Source organism: Phacochoerus africanus, chromosome 11 (assembly GCF_016906955.1).
Source record: "Phacochoerus africanus isolate WHEZ1 chromosome 11, ROS_Pafr_v1, whole genome shotgun sequence".
Lineage (NCBI taxonomy): Eukaryota > Metazoa > Chordata > Mammalia > Artiodactyla > Suidae > Phacochoerus > Phacochoerus africanus.
This window is the reverse complement of record NC_062554.1, coordinates 126,374,808-126,397,100: the sequence shown is the minus strand read 5'-3', so window position 1 is coordinate 126,397,100 and position 22,293 is coordinate 126,374,808. Positions and strand designations below refer to the sequence as shown.

General features: G+C 38.4%; 1 protein-coding gene across 3 annotated transcripts in view; it reads right to left on the bottom strand.

Moving 5' to 3' along the window:
* HMCN1 (hemicentin 1) overlaps window positions 1-22,293 on the bottom strand; it is a 497,854-nt gene that overhangs the window by 262,120 nt on the left and 213,441 nt on the right. For 2 of the 3 annotated variants that reach the window (XM_047753862.1, XM_047753863.1), the window contains exons 12-13: window positions 2,360-2,501; window positions 1,135-1,262 (exon numbers count right to left, since the gene is read on the bottom strand). In XM_047753862.1, the coding sequence (XP_047609818.1) occupies window positions 1,135-1,262; window positions 2,360-2,501 (270 nt within the window). Of the gene's footprint in view, window positions 1-1,134; window positions 1,263-2,352; window positions 2,502-22,293 lie in introns of all 3 variants that reach the window. The other variant, XM_047753864.1, reaches the window with a different exon arrangement.

The window sequence follows — 22,293 nt, the reverse complement described above, 5'->3', positions numbered from 1 at the left end:
CTGTGCTCTGAGTCCATCGTCCCTTCAAGACTTACTCACCACATGCCTTCCTCATTTCTATAACTGAGGCCACTTCTTGCCAGGCTTTCTGGCACAGTATTTGTGCCACTTGGGTTCCCTCCCTCCTCTTTATACATCATCTACAATTCTCAATCTTCGCTGTGGCTCTTTACACTCCTTCTTATCTCCACTGTCCTTTTGCTACCTTGCTATTAATGATGATGAATCAGAATGAGTCAAAGGGTGGATGCTAGTCACTAATCACTCACGATTTACAAACTGACACTGAGCACGTAATGCCCTTTAATTGTCGAAGAAAGACCAAATTAAAAGAAATATTCTCTTCTATTATGTATTGTGAAAATACATGATTATATATAAGACTATATTATGTGTTAGAATACATCACATTCTACTATACTATGGAATATCATGTTATAGATAGTTGTCCTGAAGTGCATCTTCAATAAATGTTTGAGTTTGGAGGGGAAAAACTGAAGACGAAAAGCAAAAATAATATCTAGATAAGACAAATAACAAATATTCCAAATATTTAATTATAACAAATATGTTGTGCATATATATATATATGAAACAAACCGTTTTGAATACATATGGAAACTATACAATGAAAATTAAGGTAAAGTAGGAAGGATGCAAAATTTGTAAGTGAAATATTACAAAGAACAGAGGAACTGAAGTTCCTGCTGTGGCACAGTGGGTTAAGAATCTGACTGCAGCAGCTGAGATGTGGGTTTGATCCCCTGCCCAGTGCAGTGAGTTAAAGGGTCCAATCCCTGGCCTGGGAACTTCCATATGCCATGGGTGTGGCCATTAAAACACAAACAACAACAACAACAATCAAAACAGAGGGACCATGGAAGGATAGACCTCTGAACAATCTAGACTTCTTCCATAATCTGGAAGCTGCCTTGATTTCTATTAACTAATGAACCTATTCATTCCCTGAACATTTAAATTACAGTATTTGCTTCAATCAATGTGTGAAATGAGTAATAAATTATATGACTGGGCATAACTCAGTCCTAATATTAACTTTCAGAATAGTACTTTTCCATTGCTTGAAATGCTATTTGTCCTAACTGAACTGCCTTTTAAACTGATTATACTTGCCAATGTATCTGAGGGTAGAAGTCTGCTTATCTGTTCCAGCTGAATTACTTGCCAGGCAACCATAGATCCCCGCATCTTTGGGAACTGCATTTTTGATAAATAAGGTACCGTCTGAGGTCATCCTATACCTATGCACAAATAGGAAATAACATTGAAAATACTTCAGTAACAGTATCAAGGAACTATAGCACCTTCCTTTCAAATATCTTCAAATATTTCAGAGTCATGTTTTTGGTGCTGAAATGATTAACATCATTTTATACGCAGAATTGTTTTAATAAAAATAATATTTGACCCCACAAATGTAGTACTTGCTATATGCCAGGGTTGCTCTGGCAGTTTTGCATGTTTTAATATTTTAAATCTTTATAACAACCCAGTGAGTTACCTATTATTATCGTTTCTGTTTTAGAGAAAAGCAAAGAGGTTACACAACTTGCCCCAAGTCAGGGTTTGTAAAGGGAAGAAGTGGAATTTGCACCCAAGCAATCTTACTCTGTGTGAGCTTCTAAGCTAAACAGCTCCTCAGAATGAAAACCTGAGAGATGTAATGCCTCATGTCTTAAGAAAGTCCGTGTGGAGTCCAGAAACAGAATCTGGCTCACACCGAAGCCTTCGTCTTTCTTCATGCCAAACCCAGAGAAATGAAAGACCAATGGCTGGAAACGTCATTGGCTATGGACACGTGTGCATTACTCTCTTTGAGCATAAGAGGATTCACTGTCTTTAAAAGCATCCAGCAGACTAAAATACTTCTCCGTGTCGGATGGCAACAGTGAAGAGGAGGTACAGAGAATGTCCACACACATTTTAATTAGAGCTACCTTGCTGTCCTTTGCCTCTCCTTTGTTCTCCTGTCAAAATCCAGGATCAAATCTTTAGTAGATGGGTGAAAACCATATGACTTTTCCCCACAGAAAGTTTATAATCCCCCTTTCAATTATTCAAGGTAAATCGACTGTTGTTATGGCATCATGTTTGCAAAACAAAGTACTGGGAAGCACGTAGTCCCAGCTGTTGAATTCAAGGCTGAAGAACATCTAACTCTATACACGCATCACTTATTATTTTACTGACATTTCCTGGCCAATTTAGAGAATAGAAAGCTGTGGGTTTGGGTCAAATGTCCCCTAAGCTTAGGAATTTGGTCAGATTGGTTTTGTCCAGAAATTTCACCAACTTATGTCATTCAGTAAAAACAAAGAACATGATACAAACCCAGTACCTGTGTGAACCCACGATAAACATATCATTCATTGTCCAGGCGACCTTTGGTTTGGGATAACCTGTTGCAGAACACATGATGGAAACCTCAGATCCCCCTGTGAAAGACTGATTGCTGGGCATCACAGTGACTTTGGGTGGTTCTGAAAAAAAAAAAAAAAAAAAAAAAGGAAAAAATAAACATATAGAGTGAAATGCCAATGATGTGAGGAGCTTCCTGTATTAAAAGATTTGCAAGCTTCTCACAATCTTCTTATTTTTTTTTAACTCTATGTATCTATTTTGCACTTGCAACAGCTTGTTTATAAAGAGTAATAACCAAGTGAGTTAGAGGACTAACTCACAAGACGTGCTCCCCAAGGCCAGCAAAAGAAGCAAATTGTGCCTTCCAGCTTCCTATGGTCCAGGTTGTATGAGACCTGAGGTCTGCTCCCCTCCTCCTCCAGAGCTCTTCTTCTCCCTGAAAGACTGATGCAGGCTGTGCCTGGGACCCCAAAGCCTGCCTGCACCCGACAGGCCCTTCATCCTGAGGCCTTGCAGCTCAGCCCAGCCTTGTCAGCCCATCTGGAACCCCAGGGCTGCTCTTACTCCCAGACCTTGGAAACATGGGGGTGGGTGAGGCCTTGCCTTGGAAGCTTGGTGAGAGTCTGGCACACTCTCCTCTGAGGGGAAATCAGGGGCCTGCAACAGAGACCCATGACAGGAAGAGGTCTCTACCTTCTGGAGCCTGAATGCAAGGCAGAAAGCAGTGAGAGTAGGATACAGAGATATCTGGCAGCAAGGCAAGGCTCCCTCTGTCTGTTCTTTAGCCAGGTCCTGCCTCCAGCCAGCTCTGCCCCCATCTCTGCTCCAGCCACGGCTGTGGCTACTGTACAGGCTGGGCACCAAGCCCTGCAGTAGTCCTGCTCTTCTTGGGTGTCCTGGACATGGAAGAAGGTGGTCCTCATGGACCAGGAGCAGGCATCCATGAACTTGGGGACATCGGTCCAGAGAGAGGCTTCTGGTGGGGATGGCACCCAACTCCTCCATCCTGACCTTTCCTGAGGTGAAGAGCTTCCTCTTGGGGTTGTCAGAGGAGAAAGCAGAGTAAAACACAGAGGTGAGGGGCAACTGGACTTGGATTACCAGGTAGAAGGCTCTTTCGTTGTTCCACAAGCCCTTGGGGGAGATTCACACCTTGAGGTTCTCCATGACCATGCACTGGTCCTCATGAGCCACCATGGTCCTGGTGCATTGCTGGTTGATGACAGAAGGAATGTTCACATATTGAGGCAAGGCAACGTCACTCTGGCTGATATATGACGTGGCTTGAACCTTATGCAAACTAGAACAGCCTGTCTTGTGGCCTGTCAAACATACATTGTACATCTGCTTTAACCATTAAAGAAAAGAGTGTCTTTAAGGAAAAATGGAGTAACTATGGTTCACATTGAAAATGGAGTCAGGTGGCCCTTGTGGAGATGGTTTCTGACACATGCCTGTATTGTTGCAAATTTGAATTTTCTGAGCTATATTAAATTCAAGGATACCACCAGCTGTTCTCAAAACAGTACATGCTGGAAAATGCCAGATACAACCTTATGCTTTCACGGTCTCCCCTTGGAACTATGCAACCATTTCGGTCCCCAACCAATTCTTGCTTAACAAGCACCCTTACTTGCTAGTTCCAATCCCAATTCTCGACAAACAACTTAGGCAGCTTTGCGATTTGTGCCGACATGAGCCTTTCTCATTTTGTAGGCTGGCAGAATATGATTCAAGTGCTTCTTGAACCTGTGCCTCCCTGGTCACAGTTCTCCGTTTGTCTGAATAAAAGTCTTTTCTATTCCTATTATAGATTGTTGATTATTTGCATCAACAATGAAGATGCCTGAAGATACATGATCAGGTCCATGTGCCCCACGAAGAAAAGCCCCTGCTTGGCAATCTGCATGCGACATTCAGCAAGGCCCCCATGATGGAGTTCCCATCGTGGCGCACTGGTTAACGAATCCGACTAGGAACCATGAGGTTGCAGGTTCGGTCCCTGACCTTGCTCAGTGGGTTAAGGATCTGGCATTGCCATGAGCTGTGGTGTAGGTTGCAGACGCGGCTCGGATCCCGTGTTGCTGTGGCTCTGGCGTAGGCCGGTGGCTACAGCTCCAATTTGACCCCTAGCCTGGGAACCTCCATATGCCCCGGGAGCGGCCCAAGAAATAGCAAAAAGAAAAAAAAAAAAAAAAAGGCCCCCATGAGACCCACCACACCCAGGATGCTCTGGAAGTTGGAAATGACGCCACAGGGATGCTCCAGCTCCAGCTTCTGGCAGTGGCCCTTTATCTCAAAGTGAAAGCCATCTATGCATTTGAAGGTCTAGACGAACCAACGGATGATGCTCACATTCTCTGCTATCCAGGTACAGTGACACAGCAGGCAGCTCGTCACAGCCAGAGTGAAGACCAGGAAGCGGAGTATGCAGGACAGGGTGACCTTAGCTTAGAACTTGGCTGTGCGGCTCAGCTACACAAACAGCAAGAGCAGCGGCAGCCGCAGCAGAGCTCCATGGCCAAGGCTGCACTGGGACCACTACATGTATGGTGGCACCACCAAAGCCTTGCCAGCACTGATCTCAGGCCCCCTTCCTGGGCTCTGGTTGGGAAGGAACTCTTTGGGTGACCCTCATCAGCGACCTGGCCTGGGTCTGGCCTCATCGCTGGCCTCTCCAGCGATCAGGGCAGGAGAGAAACCAAAAGTAATAAAAGCACGGGAGGTAAAGTGCCTTTAAGAATAAAATAAAAATCTGATCCCAGTGTCTATTTCTGTGTCTCCCCTGGTTCCCATGGAGCCCCTTGCTACTTTGCTCCCATTGGCTGACCATTGGCTTCCATCTACTAATACGGGACATCAATACAAACCAGTTTTCAGGTAAAGTCTCTACATAGGGCGTTTTGCCTCTTTCTATACAGTGAACACAGGTTTTGAGCCAACCTTGTCTTGACTGCTGTCTGTATTGTTTGAATTGCTCTTTCCCTTTTTATTTAGCAGATTATAAATTTGTTGAGGTTGAGATGATGTCTTTCATATTATTCCATATTCCAATATATTCCACAGTATTTAACATCCCTTTCGTGTTATGCAATGATTTTTAAATAGCACTTAAAACCACTGATGGAATATGGGTCATTCCTAAAATACAACTTGGTTCTGAGAATTTTCATGCCTGACAGCCTCTCAAGATCACACTATACTGATCATTTGCCTCATGCCATGGATTCACAGGACCTCAACTTAACAGAAAATATCAATTATTCAAAGTGCCTATTGGATTCCACTTCTTCAGCAGAAAAAAAGACTTTTGAAAATGAAATATTAAATCATAAGCTTCTATCAAAAAGGATATAAGAATTTGCTGGGGTATCTGGTTTGTTGACATATCTAGTCGAATCAATTACATGTTTTGCATCTAAGAATCTTTAAAGGTACCAAAGAAATACTTAATACTTTTCTTTTTCTTTAAAGCTTGTTTATGTTATTGAAGAGTAATTGACTTACAATATTAAATTTCAAGTGAATAACACAGTGATTAGGTATTTTTATAGACTAGGCACCATATAAAATTATGATGACATTGACTTCACTCCCTCTGCTATACATTACATTCCTGTGACTTATTTGTAACAGGTAGTTTAAATAATTTACTTAGTGTAAATATTCCCCACTCAATCAGATAAATAAAAATTTCACTTCCACAACGTTTGAAATAGACATCAAAGTATCAGCAAAAATAAGTAATTCAATAACATGTTTTTCATTCAATTATTATGTTCTAGACTCTGTGCTAACTTATAAGGGGCACAATGATGAACCAAATTGACATGGTGTCAACTTCCGATTTAACTTGGTTTTTGCTATAATGAAACTAAGAATTCAGTTAGTTAAATCTGGATATATTTATGACGTATCTTTATTACAAGTTAGTCTGCAAACTGTGGATTAGTTTCACAAACAAAAACTAGTCTGAGGAAGCCCCATGCATTTGAAAGAGATACAAATGGCACTGTTGGACTGGGCAGCTATACAACGGAATAAACCTAATTAGTGTCTAATTGCTGGCAGCTTATAATCACCCTTCTTTTTATCCTGTTTACATTGTGTTTTCAAATAATGTTTGTCTTTGAAGTTAATGTTTAAAGGGTTTTTCCGGCCAGTGGACTTGGTTGATAGCCTCCTTATTCCATGATTCTTCTTGGTGAACACAGGGCCAGAGATACATGTGAGGTCAAGGGCAGAATGGTCATGGCCAGTAAGTTCAAACTGTGATTCCATCTGGATTCCATCAATTCTGAAATAGGGAAGGACTACACATGCTCTGGGGTGCTGCAGACAATCTTCGGGGGGAGGGGGGAGCAAAACAAATACCTGTTCCTCTTTGGAATTTACTGAATACCCGCATTTATTCAGGCCCACCTTCCTGACTTTCTCATAACTACCTCACTTTGACACAGGATTGCTGCAAAGATTCAGCGGCTCTTGGGATTTCTGTCAAAACATGATGCCTTCCAATGGAGTCTGCCAGAATGGGCTTGGCATATCTCCCAGCAAAAGTCCCACTGGTAGGCTCTGCAGTTCAGCTATCAAAGTGAAAATAAATGTCAGTTACTCAAACCAGGATGTAGAAAGCTAAGAGGTCATTGCTCAAATGAAGCCTGGATATAGGGTGCTGCTCAGGGTCATGAAATAAGTCTGCAGGCAACATACGGATGGGATGACATCATTCCACAGAAGGTGAGAAATTTACCACTGCCCTGGAAAGACTATTTCTGCTGATGATAAGAGAATCAGAAAAGACATGAACAAACACAGGGAAGCCTAATTGGATTTCTGCCAAATAACTGTTGAGTCAAGATGATCAGATTGATTCAGCCTTTACTTAATTAGGTTAATGAAAGATGTAATAGATCTCATTATAATTATTTCCACTGTCAGGATTTTCTTAATTCCTACCAAAAAAAAAAAAAAACACAAACAAAACAAAACAAAACAAACCCCCCCCCAAAAAAAAAAAAACTCCTCTTGTTTTAATAAAGCAGTTTTAATGGAGCAAGAAAAAGGAATTAAAGAGCCATAGTTCAACTCCATCAAAGTCCAGAGTCCAATTCTGGGCTGTGGGGAGAAGAAATCTAGTCTTAGTTTCCAGTCTCATTTCAGCACCACAATCATCACCTTTAGCAGCAGCAGCAGCAGCAGCACAGATTATAGCTTCCTGTTCATTAGCCAAGGCTTTAACTCATTCTTTATATTTTAATTACAAAGAACAAAGCATAAAAGTTTACGCAATTCCTCAATGACTTTTAAAATTTAGACATAGATTAGGATACTAAGGACAGAAAATACTACTTTAAGACTTAGGTGCCTTAATATACTATTAATGCTAAGGTTCGCAAAATGCATTATAATAGGCCTTGAAAATGGCCATTCTCTGACTACAAACACCGAGGAAGATAAAAATTTCACCTAAATCTTGAAAATCTCCAACATCATCTTCAGAGGCAGGATGCTTACCTCCTGTTGATGGTTAGCTGACTCTGATTTGTTGCTGCTATGGCTTTGGAATGGAACTCTCAAAGAAAAGACCTAAGGCCTTTCTTCTCAAGGTGATTTAATTATCATCAACAAATTAATCCAATAACGGTAATGATATGAATTACCTAAGCAAGAATTTAAGATATTTCTCACCATTGGTATACTTAGAGTACTTGAGCAAATAAATATCTTTGTGTTTTCATTCGCTCACAAAACAAACATTTATTGAGCATCTACTATGTTTCTGATAATTTATGACCTCAAAGATCTTACTTACAGAATGATGTATACAAAAACATATTATGTACAATCTGGGACTAAATATCTCTCTAGTCATCAGCTCACTGAAATAGAAAGGTGGGCAAAAGTTACTGAGTACCTATGTGCCAAGTATTTAATTCCAGACTCATCATTCACTTTTCTCAATTACCCAATTAAGAGTTACTACCATTTCACAGATAAAGAAATGAAGGCTCAAAATGGTTAAATAATCCATGGTATCTGGTCTATACCTTCTTAGATATAATAATGGTATCTAAACTCAGAAGGGTATTGTGGATTAGCTAAACTAATATACATAAAACATTTAAAAATTCCTGGTATGTAGTAGATACTATGTGATTATTACTATTTACGTTCCATTATTTGGTAAAGTATGACAAAAATGATGAATTAAGTATGTAAAATATATGTACAAATGTATAATCTAGACATTTACATATGAAACAATCACAATTCTCACATTTGCATATACTTTTTAGTTTACACATCCTAATAATAAATAATACTTATTATGTGTTATTTGATTCTCCTGAAATTGAGATGTTTCTCAGACATTCAAAATGGATTAGAAGTTTTAATAAAGATAGATAAATTTAGTATTACTGATGGAAAACTGCATGCTAATACCTATGCTACCGGGCACATGTTCAAAAAAATTTATGATGATATAATGAGCAGATGGTTATGATAATATCAATTTCATTCTTAATGAAGTAGTTCTGGTCATTAGGGATTTACTTCATCAATCATCTTGAGAAATATTTCCTTTTTTATTGCAAAATTCTCTCTAGTGACATGGACTAATTAGTGACAGACATCCACCCTTTCCTGACACCACAGAAGACAAATAAATAGTTTTCATGTTCATACAGACAGAACACAAAGGAGAAAAGGAGGCCGTGTCTGGCCCTTTGAGTCCCATGTGGCAGCATGCGATTGTGAAGGAAAGGCCAGTCATGCATTGAATATTCTCAGATTTAACCAGGACACCTGCGTTCATCCTCTGCTTCAAAAATCCTCCTCATGAAAGGGGCAGTTAGCGGAATGAATAGAAAAAATTTTTTGTTCCCAGGTAAAAAGAAAGATAATCTCATTTAAACAAAGCTTTAAGCAGCTATCATATAAATAAATACCACACCACCGACTCGAACTTTTACTCCTGAACCTGACCAGTACCAGCATCTGGAAATTCAGCAAGGTGTCACCTTAAAAGTAATAAATTGTTTTAGCCTATTTCATAAAATTTTGCAAATCTCGTATCATCAAATGTTTAATTAGGATGAACTGGTTTATTTTTTTAAATTTTATTATAGTTGATTTACAATGTTCTGTCAATTTCTGCTGTACAGCAAAGTAACCCAGTTTTATACACACACACACACACACACACTCTTTCACATTATCCTCTATCATGTTCCATCACAAGTGGCTAGATATAGTTCCTTGGGCTATACGCCAGAATATCGTTGGGCTTATTATCCATTCCAAACGCAATAGTTTGCATCTACTAACCCCGAACTGCCAGCCCCTCCCACTCCCTCCACCTCCCTCTTGGCAAAACCACAAGTCTGTTCTCCACGTCCATGTGTTTGCTTCTTTTCTGAACTAGTTTAAAAATACTTTAAACATAACATCTCTGTAATTTTTTCATGAGACAATTATCAGATTTTGTGGTAAAATACGGGTTTAAGTGTAAGCAGTCATATGCTGGCATGTACCATAAAGAGAAAAGAAAAGTCCTTACATAAAGAAATCTAAAATTGTTGATGTGATTCAAATAAGCCATTGAAGTCAACATGGAAACAGGAAAGATAAGACTGGTGACCCAAATCTTCCCTATAGTCTGTTATTGTTACATTGAGGCCCATTCAGCAATTAAGGAACACACATCTATTGGTTATGATTGCATTTTTCTTTCTGTGCAAGGAACTATGATTTGTTTGTTTGTTTGTTTAGAAAGGGCAGTAAGGGAGTTCCCTGATAGCCTGGCAGTTAAGGATGTGCTGTTGTCACTGCTATGGCGCAGGTGATTGCTGTGGTGGAGGTTCAGTATCTGGCCTGGGAACTTCCGCAATCCACGGGTGTGGCCAAAAGAAAGGGGCGGGGGGGGGGGCAGAAAGCATCTCACAGTGTATGTAATATGATTGGGGAAAAACAACTAGACACACAAAATTGATCATTTCTAAGTGCAAAGTTGTATCGCAAGAAAATTAAACTCTACAGGACACCATAAAAAAGAGCCAACAATATTCAGAAAGGAGGTGGCTTTTGAAAGGGAATCAGCATTATAGGCAGGATTTAGATAGGGGACATTAAAGTCAAATAGCTCTGTAAACAAAGTCATAGCACTAGAATGAGGATGTCATTTTGAGGCCATTGGGATGCCCCTGTAACTCAAGTATTAGGAGAAGTGGAGTTGGGGTATCAGGCAGGGAGAGAAAGTCATGGGGCAGGAACCAGAACTGGAGGCGCAGGAAACAGAAATCCACTGAAGGTACAACGGATGTGGAGCCTGAGAGAAGACGGTTAGTGGCCATCAAAAACTCAGTTCTGGAGACTGAAGCCAGGAAAACCGTAGCACCTATCCATCTTTTTGAGACATTCAATACAAGGAAAATTCAAAACACATACAGACACCAAAAATCAACTGCCTGCCAGCACTCCGACATATAAAATTGAGAGGCATCAGTAATATTTTATGGAACAAAAGAATGAGTCTAATAGTTTGTGTAGTTTTAATCAATGATTAGAGGTGAAGCCTTAACAGCAAGAAGTTCAAGTATTCAGTTACCCATTTTAAGGAAACACGGATAAAGGAAAAGATAGATATGAATCTGATTCTTTTAAGGTAAATAGTTCACATATATCAAAAGGAAACCTTTTTCCTTTTATTTCTCTGTACATGGTTTTATGTGGATAAGGGTGAAGATAAGACGTTGAAAGTATTATGAAAGAGTCACCTTGTGGAGGACTGAGAAATGTAAACTTTATTCTGGGCTAATTAGGAAACCACAAAAAGGGTTTGAATAGATGCACATTTAAAGCAATATTCAGGGAAAACTGACCTGACGGTACTATGAATTAGAGTGGGGCAATAAATCAAAAGAAAGGGAAGTCCAAAAAAAAAAAAAAAAGGATTTTTATGGATTTAGTTTAGGTGTGTGAATCAGGAGAGGGATGAGGGTGGTACCAATGGAGACAAGGAGAAAGAAAGTGATGTGAGATGAGAGGCAGTGAAGATCTGAACTAATAACAATAAGAAGGGAAAGTGAGAGGCGCCTCAGCAAAAATTCTCACTGCCTCTTGGCTAATTCTCTCTGAACTTGGCATTTCCCATTAGATCCTTCACACTGATCAGCACTGCCAATCATCCACACAGAAAACGTGTCCCAACTAGATGTCCCTGAACAAAAAGGGTGTGGGAAATTCAATTTTAAAAACAGATACACTATCTTTGTGTAGCAAGGGGGAAAGAGAGAGAAGAAAGGAGGAGAGAGGAAGAGAGGGGCACACAGGGAGATGGGAGGGGGGAGGGGGAGAGGAGGAGGAAGAGACGGGGAGAGAGAGAGACAGAGTGAAAGAGAGATCCCAGGTATCTTACTTTCTGGTCCAGAGCGTTCATTATCACAAAAGCAATTAGATTAACAGAATCAACCACAAAGGGATTATCTCAGTAACTTTTCATGTTCAGAACAAATGGGGTTACAAAGTTTTAGAAGCTTTTATTTCCCTCCTCCAAAAGCATATGTGTCCAAAAGGAACCTATTAGAACAACCAATTGTCAATTGTTGGGGCATCAAATTGCATTTAGGAAAAAGGTATTTCAAAGCTGTCAATTGATCTCTGTGATGCAAGATTCCTGAGCTTCTAAATGTTCCTAGTGATAACTTTATGCCATGAGGAAGTAACATTCTGATGAGGAAAAAGATACTTCATTGATTCGTCATTAGTACTAGGTTTCTTTTCTTACCTGAGTTCTCAAAATAAAAGCTGAGTACATATCTTCATTTGGTTATGGTTAAAACCTACATTCAGCCCAACCACCTAACTGATTTATATTTCTGAAAACATAATGGAACTGTTTTACAGCTGTTCCTAAATTTATTGTTCATTGTGGATAATACATTCCCCTAAGATGCTGGATAGTCTAACACCAAACAATGCTACATGAGATTGGAAAATAAATAGTATATAATTACTGAACCTAATTTCTATTAACTCCTATAACCTAAAAATGTATTTGACAGAATCTCTGTCCCTTCTTCTGAAAATCTGTATTTACAGTAGAAAAAGCTAACTTCAAAAGGCTACATAATGACTATGATTGAGCTTGCTGAGACTTGTAATTAGTAGCTGTGCCCTATCCTAACATATGTGTACCTAGTGATTTAGCTCAACCTGTTTAAAACATATTAAGATTGTTTGAAAATGTGTTATTTCTTTTTCTTTTTAGAAAAGTACTTAATTCCAGCTAGTTCTGGTGGTAACTAACTTTTAAGCAAGAAGCTTGAACAATGAGAGTAACAAAATTTGACTAAGAATGACTTACAATGGATAGCTGTGCTCGCTTATTCAACATCTTAATCTTCAATGAATAGAAATGTCAGTGGAATACATTTTAATATTTTTAAGTTTTTCCATGTCTACTAGACAGTTTGCTTAAGTGGCCAGGGATTCCTTCTGAAGAACAAAGGATGAAAGCTAAAAACTAACCAATCAGCCAAGCAAACAGAAACAACAAAAACAGAGATCAACTGCCTGGGGAAGGAGGCAAAGGGCCACTGAATTTCCAAAGACATGGAATCAAATACATTTCCAAGTGATATCACACTAATGGAAATATGAAGGCCTGGCTACAACTTTCTCAAAATTATTCCTAGAATTTCTTAGAATTATTCCTGAAAGGCAATAATTCAAATGAATTGTGATAGTGGTTATTCTACATGGCAGTAGCAATAAATTTCCTGACTTTTGCTCTTGTTATTTCTGCTTTTCTTTTTCTCCAGAAAAAACTAGAGCCATGTTGTCTAATATGCAGTATCCACTAGCTATATATTTATTATTTATTTATTTATTTATTTGCTTTTTAGGGCTGCACCTGCAACATATGGAAGTTCCCAGGCTGGGGGTCGAACTGTACCAGTCACTGGTCTACACTAGAGCCAAAGCAATGTAGGATCCGAGCCATGTCTATGATCACGGATTACTACAGCTCACAGCAACGCCAGATCCTTAACCCACTGAGTGAGCCTGTGATCAGACCTGCATCTTCATGGATCCTAGTTGGGTTCGTTAACCACTGAGCCACAGAGGGTACTCCCTACATACTTCTTTAAACTCAAATTTAAATTTTCTAAAACTAAATCAAGTTTCCAAACAAGCTCCTTAGGTTAGCTAGCCACATTTCAAGTACTCAGTTGCCCTCTGCAGCTTGTAGCTATGGGGGACAGTGCAGATTCAGAGTGCCATGATAAAGTTAGGCTACGTTCTATGTTAATGATAAAATTTCTTTTCTTAAAAATTTACAACCTATTTTTCTAATATAAGAATATATATAGGGAGTTCCCGTCATGGCACAGTGGTTAACGAATCTGACTAGGAACCATGAGGTTGCGGGTTCGGTCCTTGCTCAGTGCCGTGAGCTGCGGTATAGGTTGCAGACGCGGCTCGGATCCCACATTGCTGTGGCTCTGGCGTAGGCCGGTGGCTACAGCTCCGATTCGACCCCTAGCCTGGGAACCTCCATATGCCGTGGGAGCGGCCCAAGAAATAGCAAAAAGACAAAAAAATAAATAAATAAAAATAAAAAAGAATCACCTTTTAACAACAACAAAAAAGAATATATATATATACAACACACCCCAAATGTTGGCTGCTTAACACCCATTTAAAGTAATTCCTGATGGAAAATTATATATACACTAGTTATACATTAATATTATTTCCATACAACACTATATGTTTTTCTTGCCTGGACAATAACAACAAATTATGAATTCAGGAACAACTTTGGATGATGAGCCAAAACAGATTAAGACAATAAATATGATTGACAAGAAGGATAGAATTTTAAAAGTTTAATTTTTTCTTACTTAGAAAATCTTTAGGAGTTCCCTTCATGGTTCAGTGGTTAACAAACCCAACTAAGATCCATGAGGATGTGGGTTTGATCCCTGGCCTCCGGCAGTGGGTTAAGGATCCGGCATTGCCGTGAGCTGCAGTGTAGGTCACAGATGCAGCTCAGATCTGGCGCTGCTGTCACTGTGGTGTGGGCTCTGATTCAACCCCTAGCCTGGGAGCTTCCATATGCCACAAATGCAGCGCACCCCCACCCACAAAAAATAAGAGAGAGAGAGAGAGAGAATCTTCAACAAACTGATAACTAACATTGCTTATTGCATTACCTTTTCTTTACGGGGTCTTCTTTATAACAATTTTCCAAAATCACAGCATTTCCAAATAAAAGAAGGCCAAAAATAATAAAAGAAGGCCAAAGTTCTCACTCGACTTGGAAAAAAGTGGCAAATCATGATTCCCATTATTAATTCTTGATGTATTAGCAGGATATTATTTAAACTTTATATATATCTACATGTGTGATCTGATTCAGACTCAATTAAAGCAAGAATAGCTTTCTACCATAAAAGGTTAATTACATACATTCAGATAACAGAATATTATTCAGTGCTAAAAAGAAATGAGCTATTGAGCTATGAAGACATGGAGGAACTTTAGTGAAAGGAGCCAGTCTGAAATGGCTAGTTACTGAATGATTCCAAGTACATGACATTTGGGGAAAGGCAAAACTAGAGAGATGTAAAAAGATAACTGGTTTCCAGGGTTTGGGAAGGTGGGGGAGACAGATGAACAGGCAGAGCAGAGAGGATTTTTATGGCAGTGAAAATCCTCGGTATGAATACTATAATGATAGATACATATTATTACACATTTTTTCTAACCCACAGACTGCAGATTGTGCAACACCCAGAGTGAAGGCTAAAGGAAACTATGGACTTTGGGTGATTATGATGTGTCAATGCAGGTTCATCACTTGTAACAATGTACCATTCTGGTGGGAGATGTTGATAATGGGGGAGGCTATGTGTGTTTATTGGCTGGGGATAGACAGGAAATTTCTGTATCTTCCTTTTAATTTCTCTGTGTACCTAAAATTGCTCTGGAAAAAAAAAAGTCTTTTTACAAAAATGCGGTTATACATTTTACAAAAGAGGGCTAATTTTACAAGTTATCATGCAACGGCATAGAATCAAAAAGCACTTGAAAGTAGATCTACATAGCACTTCTTGAAGGAAAGATTTTAAAATTTGGCAATGAATTTATTTTGCAAGACAAATTCATTTGCTACCTTACTTATCTTATCAGGGAAACAACCCACAATGGGACTGGAAGAACATTTAGTCTTGGGAGTCTGATTTGAGTCACAACCTCCCGTCCTTCCAGCTGTCACTTCCTGACTCCCACACTTCCCTCCTCCAAGTTCACCATGGCCTCAAATCCTTTGAACCTTCTCTCTTATTCCAATCTATGAGACCATGCCTTTAACCCTCTCTTCTTTCTCCATTCAGGCAAGTCCCCCACCCCAATTACCTTGTCTTTTGGCTGAATCAACATCACAAAACCACAAACCTAAATGACTCTCCTATGTGTCTGCTGAAAAGATTACCACGGACAGTAGAGAAAAGAAACTCACAACATCGTGGGAACGGAGCTTCCCCATTCAGCTGGACCCTCTACCTTCAGCAAGGCCACAATCCTGCGTCCTCATGCCTCCAGGGCTTTGCACATGTAGTATCCTCCATCTAGAAAGGCTTTCCCAACTTCTACCTGGAAAGTGCTGACTTGCATTGCCCTAGATACCTCAGAAACTCTCTCCTATGTGAAACCCTTCTCAATCTCCACTCATTGTTAAGACAATATGCAAGGCTCCTGTAGTGGCTTGAAGTTCCTATCACCTTGTGAAACAATCATTTATTTTTTTAATTTAATATTTTCCCCAGTACAATTTTTTTTCTACTGTACAGCATGGTGACCAGTTAGACATACATGTACACATTCTATTTTTGCACATTATCATGCTCCACCATAAGTGACTAGACATAGTTCCCAGTGCTACACAGCAGGATCTCATTGTTAATCCATTCCAAAGGCAGTAGTTTGCATCCATTAACCCCAAGCTCCCAATCCACCCCACTCCCTTCCCCGAGGCAACCACAAGTCTATTCTCCAAGTCATGATTTTCTTTTCTGTGGAAAGGTTCATTTGTGCCATACATTAGATTCTAGATATAAGGGATATCATATGGTATTTGTCTTTCTCTTTCTGACTTACTTCGCTCAGTATGAGAGTCTCTAGTTGGATCCATGTTTCTGCAAATGGCATTATGTCATTCTTTCTTATGGCTGAGTAGTATTCCATTGTGTATATATGTACCACATCTTCCTAATCCAGTCATGTGTCGATAGACATTTGGGTTCTTTCCATGTCTTGGCTCTTGTGAACTGAGCTGCAATGAACATGCGAGTGCATGTGTCTACTTATGTCCTTTCTTTTACTACGGACTTACTGACGAGAATGATGTTGTTTTCTTCTCCTTTAGAGCCTCACCAAGGAGCAGAAGGCTGGACATTTAAATTTTCGGTGAATACATAAATGGATAAATAAATGGATAAACAAATGGACAAATAAGAAAACACCTCTGATCTTTTGTAAAAATGTGTTTTCAGTCAAAGCACTTCGTATGTTTCAAGTACTTGTTTCATCATGGAACAAAACTAACCTGACACAGTATGATCTGGATAGTACTATGGGAAAGAGCATAAATGAAGAGCCCATCAAAATAACAGCTATCTCTCACTTTTGCAGTCTCAAAATCCGAATGTCCCACACACACCATACCCTCCTGCAGATGCAACAAGTACTCTCACTTTGTGTAGTAGATGTGATCACATTTTTATTCATAATAATCCAATATCAAACCCCCTTCCTCCTACACCCTTGGCACTAAACCCCATTGGCACTCAGGACCCAAAACTGAAGACAAATGCATCCTGCCCAAATGCAGCTTACAGTCTAGTCACCTTACATGTTCTCTGTGTGCATATTCACAGTTTTCTCTCTCTTCTAGGCGGTTCCTTACCAGCTACTCTACAAGAACTTAGGTCAAAAGATGCACCAAACTGTTTTTTCTTAAATTCAGACTGAGATTTCCAGCTATTTTTTAACCACGTGACAGGAACTTACAGAAAGTTTACATCTTTTCTATATTAAATAATATTATTCCAGGACTCTCATACTCAAGAACCCCTTAATTCATTTTCTTTTTTATACTTCCTCTATTGATCTGTACCTTAGGCCTGCTAATAGCATACAGAGGCATTTCTCTATACAATACAGAACAATTTGGGCTCTGTCACTTGCTGGCTTTGTAACCTAGGGTAAGCCACTAACTCTTCAGAGGCTCGTCTTCCTCATGAGCAAAATACAGATACAAATACACACAATTTGTGAAGGTTGGATGGCATAATGTATGTCAAGGACTCTCAAAATGTTTTAAATGTTTGTAGCTTCAGTCGAATAATTTAGTGGATTGAGTGTTTGCTGATTCCTAATCTGTTCTATCTCTTCCCAGCCATCCCTGCACTGGACAGAGAGCTATCAGGTTCCATCCTTTAACCTCTCTAACATCTGGACATCCTTCTAGCTCATGTAAATCTATCAGTCTTAGATTAATACACATTTTCTCATGGTGCTTTTTTTTTTGCTGGAAATTAACATATCCTTGGTGTAAAACTTCTTTATAACAATTTCTCATATGCTTGAAGTATTTATTAGGTTATCATATCCTCTTCTTTCCCTTTTATGATATAAATAACTTTAATTTTTTAACATTCCTTATAGCTTTTATTTAAAGACATTTTAATAATGTTTTTTTTCTAAGCTTTAGAGAAATATACCTCTATCTATAATTAAAGGAGTCTAAAATCTATATAGCTCGTAGATTCCTTGGATAAAGGACAAAAAAAGGAAGTGCATGGTATTCATTTATACACGTTATCACATGGAATTAAATCATATACAACAAAAGACTGCTCCTCACAATGGAGTCAGCAGAATACATTTGTCAGGTAATACGTGAATATTAAACTTTTCTCTTCATAAAGTTTAAAGCCAACACAGACAGAATTAAGAAAGCAGATATTTCTACAGGAAAACTACTTATTCCTTGGGCATCAGTGCAAGAAATACTTGATATAAAATTTCACTGAAATACTTTCCTTCAAATCCAAAAGCTTCCATACTGTTTTCAATAGTGGTTGCACCAATTTATGTTCCCACCAACAGGGTAGGATGTTTCCTTTTTTTTTCCACACCCTCTCCAGCATTTGCTATTTTTGGACTTATTAATGATGGCCATTCTGACTTGTATGAGCTGGTATCTCATAGTAGTTTTGATTTACATTTCCCTAAAAATCAGTGATGGTGAGTATTTTTTCATGTGCCTGTTGGCCATCTGTATATCTTCTTTGGAGAAATGTCTATTCAGGTCTTTTGCCCACTTTTCAATTGGGTTGTTAGTTTTTTTGCTGTTAAGTTGTGTAAGTTGTCTGTATATTTTAGAGATTAAGCCCTGTCAGTTGCATCATTTGAAACTATTTTCTCCCATTCCATAGGTTGTCTTTTTTGTTGTTGTTGTTGTCTTTTTGCCATTTCTAGGACCGCTCCCACGGCATATGGAGGTTCCCAGGCTAGGGGTCGAAGGAGAGCTGTAGCCGCTGGCCTACACCAGAGCCACAGCAACGCGGGATCTGAGCCGCATCTGTTACCTACACCACAGCTCATGGCAACGCCGGATCCTTAACCCACTGAGCAAGGCCAGGGATCAAACCCGCAACCTCATGGTTCCTAGTCAGATTCGTTAACCACTAAGCCACGACGGGAACTCCTCTTTTTTTTTTTTTTTTTATGGTTTCCTTTGCTGTGCAAAAGTTTTGTCAGGTTGATTAGGTCCCACTGGTTTATTTTTGCTTTTATTTCTGGAGATACCTCAGAAAACTAAATATAGAATTATCATATGACCCAGCAATCCCACTCTTGGGCATATATCCAGACAAAACGTTCCTTGAAAAGGACACATGTACCCCTATGTTCACTGCAGCACTATTCACAATAGCCAAGACATGGAAACAACTTAAACATCCACTGACAAATGAATGGATTAAGAAGATGTGGTATACATACACAACAGAACACAACTCAGCCATAAAAAAGAACAAAATAATGCCATTTGCAGCAACATGGATGGAACCGGAGACTCTCATACTGAGTGAAATAAGTTAGAAAGACAAAGACAAATGCCATATGATATCACTTATATCTGGAATCTAATACATGGCACAAATGAGCCTTTCCACAGAATAGAAACTCATGGACTTGGAAACAGACTTGTGGTTGCCAAAGGGGAGGGAGTGAGAATCTAGGGTTAATAGATGCAAACTATTGCATTTGGAGTGGATAAGCAATGAGCTTCTGCTGTATAGCACTGGGAACTCTATCTAGTCACTTGTGATGGAGCGTGATGGACGATAATGCAAGAAAAAGAATGTATATATGTATGTGTGACTGGGTCACGTTGCTGTACAGTAGAAAACTGACAGAACACTATAAACCAACTGTAATGGAAAAAATAAAAATCATTTTTAAAAAACTAAAAGTTTCCAACTCATTCCTAAGTAGATCCCTAGTATGGAAGGCAACAAAAGCAAGTATTTTAATAGAGCATCCTATTCATTGGTGCTGAGTCACACTGAGATATCAAAGAACCAAGGCAGTAAATAAAGTTAACTTTTGAAAACAAATAATGATTTGGAAGTTTTAAGTGTATGATTTTTAAGTCTATGATTTTATCCCATCTAAACGAAACCCACAAAGATAGTGCCAGTATTTAAAATAGACAGATACAGGGCTCAGGTCAATCTCTAAAAGTAAAAGGCTTAACTAGCAAGACTTTAATTTATTAAAATGTCTAGAAAAATAGATGTTATAATTAAACTAATTTATAATATTCAAACACATATATAGACTTTAATAAATCAGGATTTACTCCTGTGAAAATCTTGCAAAGGGGAAATTTGAGGGGATTTTCATGACTCTCTTACTGGAAGATTCATTGTAAGAAAATCTAATTTAATTATCCATTGATATTCCACATTTCTCTTTTTTCTTTTACCTCACTTTGGTGATTTAAAACAGATTACTATGTGATTTAAAACAGATTACTCTGTGACATAATTCTATAAAATTCCAGACCCTTAAGTTTTCAAATATGCTTTTTTTGTGCTGTCAAAACAAAGTCAGAAGTTAATACTTCTTGAGAAGCATTATTGCCTAATTTATTTTCTTAATTATTCCTATGTTTAAACCATCTCCTCTTTACTTTCTTAATTATATCTTTAAGCAAATTTATAGTGTTCAGTAAACAAAGAAAGAAAATGTATTAACCGTTCATAATTTGATCCCGCAATAAAAATAATGTCGGCATTTTCAAAACTTTTTAAATCCTATTTACATAAAAATTTAAAATAATTCATTTCTATTAAATAGTTCTTTCTATTGTACAGAGAAGCCTAAGTAAAAAAGTCACTTAAAGGGCCACTGCCACTAACAATCACATACACACACACACACACACACACACACACAGAGGTATATATATATGTATATATATATATATATATATATATATATATATATATATATATATTTCTTCTTTTCCTCCTTGCAAAACCATTTGTTTCAATTTGTTGTTTCTATTTGTTATTTTGTTTGCATAGCTGTACTTTTAAGTCTTGTGGTAAACCCTGCTTGAAGGAATCCCTTTTCTGAAAAATTCCTTGTGTCTAGTTATGCCATTATCTCCATGGTGAGAATTCCTATAATGCAATAAGCACATCAACCCATTCACATTCTGTCATGCTCATTAGCAAGACTAATTCAAGAGCCAAGTTTCTGAGATCAGCACTTCTTTTCAAGGTTCTTCTGATAAAATGCTAAGAACCCCAAGAGTCACTGAAGGAGATTAGAATGATGAAAAAAAGGCCACTGGGACATTTATTTCTTGTGCTGCTAGACTCAAATTCTATGATGCTGCCAAAATTCAAGTCTTTTAAGCGTCCACGGCCTTAATAAGAATTCAGATCCCACTGGGAGCATCTGAATGCTTGATTCTAGGTCAGATGACCTTGCAAGAGTTTAGGGAAACAAAACTATCTGATCTCATTTGTTTTTCACCTCCCACCAACATAAAAAAGAATTCCTCCCTAAATTAGGGAACATGCTTAAACCCTAAGAGCCAAAACATGACAGATAGCCACTTCAATTACTTTCCAGCCTTGAGCATAACTGAGAAGTTTGACACCAGTCTGGTTTTGTCCCTCTGTTTATAAGGTATGGTTTATGACATTTTTGTTTTTTCCCACATACTAGCAATTTGAAATTTTAGGCTGTGTCTAGATGAGTTTCTTTCTTCACGAACCTTGCCTGATGTGCTCACTCAGAGTAATTTTTTTTCCCACCCTAGGACAGTTTTCTTCAATTACATCTTTGATCATTATCTTAGTTTCAATTGTCTTCGCTGTATATCTATATATTTTACATGCCTATAAATCTTAGCTTTCCATTCTGTTTTTGACTTTAAAAAATCCTATTATTCAACTCTTAATCCCTTTCTTCAACATTCTGAAAGAACTTCTCAAGTTTAAGCCACACATCCCTGATTTTCTTTTTATGTAGTACAAATTCTGCTTTTTAGTGCCTCTCATTCAGATTGCATTATAATATTGCATTTTAACACCAAATTATTTTTTATTTCTTCTATCACATTTGCTATTTCCTTTCATCTTAGCCTGTTCTTCCTTTCTAAACAGATACCGCCACTCAAAAGAGGATAAGTCTTTTTGAAAGACATTGGTGACACTAAACTATTTTTCTAGTCTTTAGAATAAACTACTACTTTTAAAGCATCCATTTCTTCTAAGTCTTTTCCCCCTTGTTTTATTCCCTAGTATTTTTTAA